The 10,282-nt window shown below is 38.8% G+C and overlaps 1 protein-coding gene across 3 annotated transcripts; it reads right to left on the bottom strand.

Moving 5' to 3' along the window:
* Positions 1 to 1,184: 1,184 nt before the first annotated feature.
* On the bottom strand, positions 1,185 to 9,483 carry grap2a (GRB2 related adaptor protein 2a). Of its 3 annotated transcripts, none has more exons than XM_035615910.2 (8): positions 9,047 to 9,450; positions 6,345 to 6,506; positions 6,174 to 6,265; positions 5,912 to 6,031; positions 4,535 to 4,832; positions 4,056 to 4,148; positions 2,994 to 3,107; positions 1,185 to 1,903 (listed from the first exon to the last, which is right to left on the bottom strand). In XM_035615910.2, the coding sequence occupies exons 2-8, from the start codon at positions 6,420 to 6,422 to the stop codon at positions 1,721 to 1,723; spliced, it is 978 nt and encodes a 325-aa protein (XP_035471803.1). In that variant the 5' UTR covers positions 6,423 to 6,506; positions 9,047 to 9,450; the 3' UTR covers positions 1,185 to 1,720. The 3 variants fall into 3 exon arrangements, with proteins under 3 accessions (XP_035471803.1, XP_035471805.1, XP_035471800.2); XM_035615912.2 differs by having other exon boundaries at positions 4,643 to 4,832; positions 9,047 to 9,418; XM_035615907.2 differs by having other exon boundaries at positions 1,789 to 1,903; positions 2,940 to 3,107; positions 9,047 to 9,483.
* Positions 9,484 to 10,282: the final 799 nt, after the last annotated feature.

Raw genomic sequence — 10,282 nt, 5'->3', positions numbered from 1 at the left:
GGGGCGGGGGCGGGGCCGGGCCCGGGGGGGCGGAGTCAGCGTTTGGATGAAGCCGCGCTCTTTATGGAAGAACTTCCTGTTCTATGTCTTTCAGAATAAAATGGAGATGTTGAACCCAAAGCTATTACTGAACTTTTATTCATTCATAAATATATTTTAACCTGTAACTTACATACTGCACAATATGTGCAGTACAATTATGCAAAACTGCATCACAGAGGATATTTTTTAGTAAGCGGCATGTGTGAAGGATAACGGTTAAACTGTTAAAAGTAACTACTACTTAATTAGGATAAATAGTTCGATAAGTACAGTACAGGACTGCTAAACTGTTCAAATTGTTAGCTTAAACCTAAGCATTGTGCAAATAGTTAGCATAATTGCTAGTTAGCTATAATAGGTAAATGGCTAATTGGTTTTAATCAGCTTAATAAACTGTTGCGATGATTAGCGAAAAAGTAATGAACAAATAGTTAGCTAAAGGTAGTTCAACAGTTGGAATAGTTGTTTAAAAGTAGGCGAGCTGCATGTGTGAATACCGTTGTATGTATCATGCAATGGCGATAAAGGAATCACTATCTTTATCTTTGCGTTGGAAGTCGACCTACTGTTATTTTTAAACTGTCAGCAGAGGAAGAAGTACAAGTACACACACCAAAGTAAAAGTCCTGCACTGAAAACACAGTACAATAGTACAAACAGTTAAAATACTTGATGCCTGTGTCCCCATGTGAGTGTTATACCACTATTTATTATATCATTAGATTATTGTTATTATTACTAGCAAATTAATGTCTTAAGCATTTTACTGTTGTAGCTAATTTGTTATGGTTTTACTGTACGAGTTGATGACAAATGCAATTCTGGTTTTGTGGAGGCTCCATCAGATCAACTAATGCTTCAACCTTTGACGCATCGAGGATACAAGTGAATCTGGAGGAGAGGCTCTGGTGCAGCTTTTATTTTGAAGGCCACCTCTTACCTGTAAAGATAGATGAACTTTATGATCCCAAACTGGGAAATTCCAGAGAGTGTTCCATTATAATTATCAGAATAAAAGAATCTGCTGTGGCACATGGGGAACAAAAATGTATAATTAAAGGAGGATAAAAGCAGCAAGTCCCAACAAATATCCCCCAAACGTCTTTGTCATTCAGAGTTGGCATTAGATTAAACATCAAATCTGTGATAAAAACATTTTTTTATTACTAATTCAGTGAGCACTGCATTCAGACTTCTTGGGAAATCTACCGATTTATTTCCATACACAACTTACACGAACAGCTTGAGCAGAAACAGGTGGATCCATCGGCAGACTGGCCAACGAGCAAATAAATACGCTGTAATACAGATGATAAAACATTCCTCTCAGTGCCGTCTGTAGCAGTTCCTGTTTGCCAATGTGCCTTTTGCTCCTTTGTGAATAACTATGTCCAATAAAACCTGAACAAGCACAGCACTGAGCGGCACTTTATATATATATATATATATATAAATATATATATATATATATATAATCTGAAATGATGAACTGACTCAGTCCTTTGGGCACCGGCGCGTTGATGAAATGTCGACATGCGGTGCAGAGATTGAATGATTCACTGACTGACTCAGCGTTTATGTTCATAAAACACACACACTCCGTGCCGCTGCACCTGCAGAGCGAGTCTGTGGATGTGTGTAGGCAGATATAAGTGCGTCGCCCGGGGGCTGTTTTTTCTCACAGCTGTGTTGTCGTGTAGTTGGCAGGAAACAGCCCGCTCTTCCCCCGCAGCCTCCCCTTCCACCAAGACGCGTCCGAGCGATCCAGCACCTCGATGACGTCGCCGGCGCAGAAACCCAGTTCATCGTCTTCCTCGGCGGTGAAGTTGTACAGAGCCTTCACCTGCACCTCGGGCGGCCGCTGTGCGACAGTGGACGAAAACCAAACACTGATCAATACCAAGCAATGCAGCACTGCATGATGATAAAAGCTTTTCAGTGGGCAGACATTAAAATTACAAATAACTTTCCTGAATTACAAATTCTACCTCTTAATTTATTCAATTAACTTTTATCAAGGAAACACAACAGTCTAAAAAAATTAAGTGTATATATAGTATCTACATACGGTACATACTGCATCAGTCCAAGAACAAAACAAATGCTGGTCATATTATATTTTAATTATATTTTAGATTAAAATATTATATTTTAGATTAATATGTGTGTAATATCTGCATATACTAGCTATGACATGTCTCTACATTGTGCATACAAGTATTCAGTTATTACATGTTAATTTAATGTAATGTTAATTAGGGTTAATATCAACAGATAATCCGGCTCTTTAACATCCACCTGCACTTATTTACAGTGTATTATAGTATATTGGCATCATTATACAGTGTATATTAGCACATTAACTAGTCTAGTTATGGATTCTATTCTATTTTAGGTTTGTATTTGCAACTATTGCTACTGCTCTGTATATAGAATTTATATATCTTTTATGTTATATTTTGTACATACTACTGCTTTTAAAAGTCTTTCTATATTCTTCTGTCCACTTTGCTGCTGCTGTAATACCCAAATATCCCCATTGTAGGACAAATAAAGGTATATCATATCTTATTTTATTTGTCTATTTATTATTGTATATAATAAAGCCTTTTAATTGTTTTATTTTTTACCTACCTCATTATTTTTGTGATTTTTATCTAACTCTATTTCTCTATTACATCCATCTACAATAAATAAATAATTTTTATAAGGCAGAGTTGAGGGAAAACAACAAATCAAATAAAGAGAGTAACATAAAATTCAATTGAGGATAAACAAGGATTATTGAAAAATCTATAATGCTGCTCAAATGAACCAACGAGTCAATTGACAGGAAGTTGTTCAGTTACTTTAAAGTCAGTCATCAAGAATAACTCGTTTGAACTCGCGGCAGGTACTTTTTGTTATTGATAATTTGCAGATGGAGATTTTGAAGAGGGCTGCAGGCCGACCTGAGGCAGAGGCATGGTCTCAGATGTGCGACGGGGAGGGAAGGCGCTGACGGGGCTGTTTCTTCCTGTGTGACCGATGGTGTGAGCTCGATCCTCCAGACCAACTCGCTTCGCCTGGAAAGGTTGGAAAAACGACCACTTCATGTTTTTGCTTGCATTGACTGTATATTTAAATTGACAGCCAAGTATTAAATAATTTATATAAAATGGTATACAGCAGTGATCCCTAACCAGGGATACATGTACTCTGGGAATTAATTAATCATTGTTGCATGGAAAGATTGTCGAGTAGTTCAACAGAATTATGACTAAAAATCATACAACAGCATGTTAGCTAAGTACAGGATAAAACGGCTAAACCGTTCAAATTAAGCAATACATGGTGGAAACTAGGGCTGCAACAATTATTTTCATAATTGATTAATCTGTCAATTATTTTCTCGATTAACCGATTAATAAATTGATTCATAAAATGTCATAAAATGATGTTGATCATGTTTCTCAAACTCCAACATGATGTTTTGTTTTGTCCACACACCAAAGAGTTTCAGTTCACTGTCACAGAGGAGCAAAGAAACCAGAACATATTCACAATGAAGAAGCTGAAATCAGAGAATTTTGTCTTTTTCTTCATAAAAACTACCTGAACCGACTAATCGATTATCAAAATAGTTGCAGATTAATTTAGTAATCATTACTAATTGATTAATCGATTAACTGTTGCAGCTCTAGTGGAAATAGTTCGCTTAATTGTTATTTAGCTGAAAGTAACGGGCAAAAAACGGCCAAGATTAGCAAAAAGTAATGAACAAATAGTTAGCTACAGGTGATCAACAGTTAGTGGTGAGTCAAATATAAGATTAACAGGCTCAACAGTTAAAACCATTTGCTAAACGTACGCACTACATGCTGGAAATAGTGAGCTCAAAGCAACGAGTAAATTGCGAATAAGTTAAAATCCGTCAGTTGATCTGTCGGCAGAGGGGAAACATGCATTATTATGCACGTGTTATGTTTACACTCTTTACATATCTGTGTGACATATTGGTAAGGCGAGCGTACCAGCTGGCTGTGAGGCTGGTCTGACGCTCTGCGCGGTGTAGCAGCCAACGCTGCAGCTGAGTGATGTTGCTCAGGCAAACTTCCCCTCTTCACCTGTGGGCACAGAAACAGACAAAGTAGTTGACGTTGCCGCTGCGACGTCCAAATCCACGGCAGGATGATACACAGCACAGATGTAGGTCTCGTTTTGTCCGACCGACAGTCGAAAAGCCCAGAATGTTCCGTTTTTACTTTCACAGAAGACAAAGAAAACCCCTAATGCTAGAGGGCGGCTTCACTTTTAATGTTCTCACTGTGGCCAAGTGCATTGTTTAGAAGCTTTACTGTAAAGTAAACACTTTAAATGTGGTTATGGTTCAAGCTGAAGCAATGGAATAGGAAGTGTTTGACTCCTGACTCGGAGGAAAGAACCAAAAGAAACCCGACTTGAGTTTGAAGATCGTCCCAACCCCTCAAACGAAGTTCAATCTGTTAACAACTTCTCTGAACAAGCTACTGTGGTCTGGTCTTCTGGCGACGTGAAGAAATCCAGCTTGAGCAATGTTCAACAGCAAATCGAAGCTCCGGACAGCCGGAAGGTCTCGTACCGACTGGGCCGTGGAGACGTTCCTGCTGGCCGAGCTGCCGTCGTTGAGGTAGATCTCTCTGGTCTTGGAGATGGAGGTGGTCTTGTAGAACTCCACCAGCTTGTTCAAGGAGGTGAACTTCTCCGACCACAGGAAGTACTGGCCTTTGTTGTCCTTCAACACTTTGAAGTGCTGAACGTCGGTCTCATGTCTGAGGGAAGAAGAAGACGGATCAGAAGAACTTCAGCTGGACTGCCCTCTGCTGGTCAATGTAGAAAACTACAACATCAGATTACTGTAAGTCAACGACTCCAGTCGTGTTGGTGATAATCTCCCATGCCCTTTAACGGATGCAAATTTTCTGTAATGTTCAGATATGATACATACTGTAGACAATTATGATCCGTGTATCAGTAAACTCTGCAATAAGAATTCAAAATGCCCTAAAAGCACAAGTAGCATGAACGTGTATTATCAGCATTCTTTTTTATAATTTCATAAAATTTATTCAAAGGCACTGCATCATGTTTTCTATGTAAATCTGCAAAGTCACTAGTTGAAATAGACGTCAAATAAATGTAGAGGGGAAAAAAAAGCTAATTAGATAATAAAAGGAAATAAAAAATCTTGAAGAACGTTAACACCTGTATAACGCTCGATCTCGCAGTCGTACAGTTGTGTGCAAAGATTTGAGCAAATTCAGCCCCGGCAGTGAACAGACACGAGGGGAAGCAAAAAGGTTCTTGGCCACTGAACTGCAGCCCTGAGCGGCTGCAGACTCGCTCAGATGAACTTCGCCTGATGTTGAATCGCTGCCACAGCCTGTGAAATACTGCCGCGCTCTTCCGCTGCCTTGTTTACTCTGCAGCTGCCTCCTGGCTGTAAATATGTGAAGTCCTGCAGAGTTTGCAGCGCGTAAAGAGGAAGCTTAGAAGACACGATGAGTCAGAGTTTACTCTTTGCGAATTGTGAGTTCAGTTTAGCCTTCATTTGTTTGCATTATTTTAAGATATGCCGAATTTACAATTATCAGTTCCTTCTTTCCTTGTTTCGATTGGATGAACTGAAAACTGTCACTGAATTCTTTTGATGAAAACTTGAAGATTCTTAGGCAAGGAGTTAGGAGGAGCATCTTTTTTTGACTTATTTCCTCATGATATCCTCACACAGTGATCGTCGAACCGAATATAAAACATCTAAAACAATTCTACCCGCTTAACATCAGCATTGCTTTTTTTCCCCCGCCCAATCAGAAACATAAAAAGGTTCAGTAAGCACAGTTCCCCTCACTTGACGGAGATGGAGAAATCGCCCGGGGAGCTCTGGGACCCTCGAATGACAAAGTCTCCGACATCCTTGTGCCTCAGGATCTCCTCGGCTGCGTTGCGACTGGCGTTCTCCTGGAACCATCTGGAAGCACGAGCAGAGAGGGGCCATGACGCTCCTGCCTATGTATATTTACTCAAAGCTGAGTGAGGATTCCAGTGCGTTCAAGAGTCACCCCTAAATAAGGTAGCAAACCCATGCTTGTTTAGTACGACTGTCCTCTTACCTTGGAGTCTGCATGTCAAGGTAGTTTTGTGGTACGAATCCTTCATGTCCGTTCATCTCCGCTTTAAACCAATCATTTTCTGGGCTCAAAATCTGATCGGAAAAACGGTGGTAATGAAATATTTTGAAGCCACGCTGAACAAAAACCATAATATAATCGCCATATACCGACCTTCAGTATGTCGCCCTTTCTGAAGCTGAGCTCGTCGTCTGTCGTTGCAGCGAAATCGTACTTTCCTCTCGCTTCCATCGGGACCGGCTGACGCGTCAGAAGTGTTGTAAGAGACGAAGACGATGAGGAGCACGGCGAGCCGAGGGTCCAGGGCAAGTGGTTCTATGCAGAGCAACGGAAAAACAGATCAATTTGAACTCAGCACAAGGTTAAGTCAGGATTTCTTCTCTAATGCATGATGCATCAACGTGCACGTGAGACCAATCTCTGATCTGAAGGAAACGAGACACAAATGCTACTGAGATCGCAGCGCTGCTCTTCACAAGGATATTTACCAGCCGTGGTTTGGGGAGGGTCACAAGATTATCTTCAGGAAGTCACAAAACTGCTCAAAATGTACTTTTAAGATTACGTGATAAGTGGAATCGATGTCCCAATAAAGCAATAAATATGCTCATTTAACTACCTGCACATGACTGAAAGGCATTTTTTCATAGAGTTGATTTTAACCATTTCTTATAATATTAGTTTTTTTTCTGGCTTCTGTTTGGTTTTTAGGAGGCACAATAAAAAGATAATGTGTTTTTATTCCACTTCTACATTAACACTCCAGCTCCTATGTGGTTGCATGTGACGCAGAAATCCACTTGTTTTTGACATGAATGAATGAAGGACAGGGAGATGACACGTGGGCAAGTAGAGGAACTGGAAAGAAAATCATTTAACTATTTTTAAATTAGGAAGAAACACACAAACCACTTCCCAATTCACGTCAGTATTGCGGTGCACATTAAACTTCTGAAACACAGATTCAAATTAAAATAAAAATCCCATGATAGCTGTTACCTGGGTATCGCAGATGTGAAAACCTTGTCTCCGTCTGTGGTTACAGAGTGAAGGATGTGGTGAGTTATTGTGAAAAAAGGCTGACTACCTTTGCTAATGCAGCTGTAGAGCGCTTTGATGTAAAATAACATCTATAATCCCTTTCCCCTGTGAAGCAAACGAACATCCCTTAATAAAAAACGTCCTTGTCTTTTTACTGGTACACACACTTCTTACAATAATCTGCGACTCGATTGGATTTCAGAGTGAGACAGACTTCACCAAGGGGTATTAGCTTTAATCATCTTTCATTAAATCAGTGCAGTCTAGGTACTTAAAACAAATGGATAAACATCTAAAACAGCTCAAATGAATCAATAAGTATTCGAAGAATAGAATATAATACTGTAGATAAGGGTTTTAAGGTAAAAGCAATGGATGAACAGTCAAAATAATCAGGGAAAGTTAACAAATGAAATAGTTAGAAATGTAAACAGTTTACAGCTGAAAGTAATCAGTTAACAGTTTGCTAAAGTAATGGATAAAGAGTTAACAGTTAGCTAAAGTAATGGATAAAGAGTTAACAGTTAGCTAAAGTAATGGATAAAGAGTTAACATTTAGCTAAAGTAATGGATAAAGAGTTAACAGTTAGCTAAAGTAATGGATAAAGAGTCAACAGTTAGCTAAAGTAATGGATAAAGAGTTAACATTTAGCTAAAGTAATGGATAAAGAGTTAACAGTTAGCTAAAGTAATGGATAAAGAGTTAACATTTAGCTAAAGTAATGGATAAAGAGTTAACATTTAGCTAAATGTAATGGATAAAGAGTTAACAGCTAAATGCAATGGATAAAAAGTTAACAGTTAGCTAAAGTAATGGATAAATGGTTTACAGTTATCTTAAAATAATGGATAAAGAGTTAACAGTTAGCTAAAGGTATAATGGATAAAGAGTTAACAGTTAGATAAAGTAATGGATAAAGAGTTAACAGTTAGCTAAAGTAATGGATAAAGAGTTAACAGTTAGCTACAGGTAATGGATAAATGGTTTACAGTTATCTTAAAATAATGGATAAAGAGTTAACAGTTAGCTAAAGGTATAATGGATAAAGAGTTAACAGTTAGCTAAAGTAATGGATAAAGAGTTAACAGTTAGCTAAAGGTATAATGGATACAAAGTTAACAGTTAGCTAAAGGTAATAGATAATCAGTTAAACAGCAAATTCCTCCTCAGTCATTTATATTTCAGGAACGACACTGACTGAACTAATGAAAAAATTGCAGTTACCACTGCCGTTAACCCCCCCCCCCCCAAAAAAAAACACTTCCCCAAAGCAAGGCGTGTAAACACATGTAACCAAACAAATTAAACTGTAACATCTAGTAAATAAAGTCATTAACAACAACAACAACAATAGACTAAAAGCTAATGTTAAAATGCTGCCTGTGTTTGCCTGTATTTCATTATACCCAGTAGATATGAATGCTCTCATTGGAGTAAAACCTTGATTTACCAAAATTCAATTCAATTCACTTTTATTTGTATAGTGCCATATCACAACATACATTGTCTCGAGGCACTTTACATAGTGAGGTCAATATTACAATATTACAGGGAAAACCCAACAAATCCCACAATGAGCAGCACTTGGAGACGCTGATAAAATCCATGAATTAACGTGTGTAGACATTTATATCAAAATAATCTTTTTTTAAATGACACATAATGTGAGAAATTACAGTAAATCTACGACACGAGTATATATATAACAGCTGGAAGGAGAAAGAGGAACAGAGATGAGTTGTATTTAAATTCATGAGTTTGGTGTGTGTGATCTCTATGAAGTTCCCAGATGAATATTAAAGAATAACTTCACCTTCTCTCCTGGCTTGTTGGTTTATTCTAGGGGCTGACCTCTTCTCCCTCCGGACTGAGAACACACCGGCATGTTCACTGTGAGTCCCGGAAATGTCCTGGTCCTGGTCCCGGTCCCGGTCCTGGTCCCGGTCCTGGTCCCGGTCCCGGTCCTGGTCCTGGTCCTGGTCCCGGTCCTGGTCCTGGTCCTGGTCGGATCGAGGTGCAGCTGCTCTGTGGACCGCGGGGGAAGTCGTCGTATCGAGACGGACTGCGTTCGAGTTCCGCGTCTCTGTGTCTTCGCAGAATCACCCGCAGTGTGAAACGTCTCTTCATCAGGATTTTTCAAAATAAAACTAAGCAACGAAAAGTGTTGCAGCGTTTTTTTTTTTATGTTTTTTTTTTTTTCAAAGGCTGAATATTTAAAGAAACAGATTTCGCCTAATGAAAAGATTGAACGCAGTGCAATGTGATTTGTTCAATATGAATCTACGCTGAATAAAAACAAGTTTCCTTCCTTCTGTCTACCTCGGTTAAGTTAACTTTTGTTATCCCTCGCGTGGCACCTGGAGTTTGCTATTTCCTGTTTTATTTTGAAGTGTACTTCCGGTTAGCCCTGTCTGTCGTTTCCCTTCCTTTGTTTCCCGCGCGACTGTATCTGCATGTGGGTCCTGCCAATCACAACCGTGACTATCTCGGCTGAAACGTGCAAAACATTAATGTCCTTAGTCATAAATAACAATAAAGTTATGCATAAACTAATATGATAGAATAAAGAGACAATATTAAAAAAAAATAGAAGTGTAAAATAGTATAAATAGAGAGAAGATTTCTTCTGCACTTTCCCCAGAGTAATGTTACGGAAGGCTTCTGTGCCAATACCTGGTTTTAATAACTTTAATACATAGTTTGCTGATGATGATGATGTTATTAAATGAATCGAATGATCTTCAGCAGGAGTGAAGGGTGAAAGATGACAGTAGTGGGTTAAATCTAGACTTGGCTGATGTTAGAAATATAAGTTTTATTTTGTGCTTCTCCAACTGGAGGTCACATTTGATTGACCTTTTTTTAATTCATATAATTTATGGCACTGCATTTTTAATGTATGAGCTCAGTGCTGTTTGACATATTCTCTCACGTTCCCCAATATGTTGTGTAGGTTTCTGAATTCTTACTCATCCTTCAACTTTTATGGGTGGAAAAACTTTGCAGAACCAAACCACCATTCTTTCCCCCTCTGTATAAGGAAGATCCA

Source organism: Scophthalmus maximus, chromosome 17 (assembly GCF_022379125.1).
Source record: "Scophthalmus maximus strain ysfricsl-2021 chromosome 17, ASM2237912v1, whole genome shotgun sequence".
Lineage (NCBI taxonomy): Eukaryota > Metazoa > Chordata > Actinopteri > Pleuronectiformes > Scophthalmidae > Scophthalmus > Scophthalmus maximus.
Note: the sequence above shows the minus strand (reverse complement) of the source record. Positions and strands in the feature narration are given on the sequence as shown.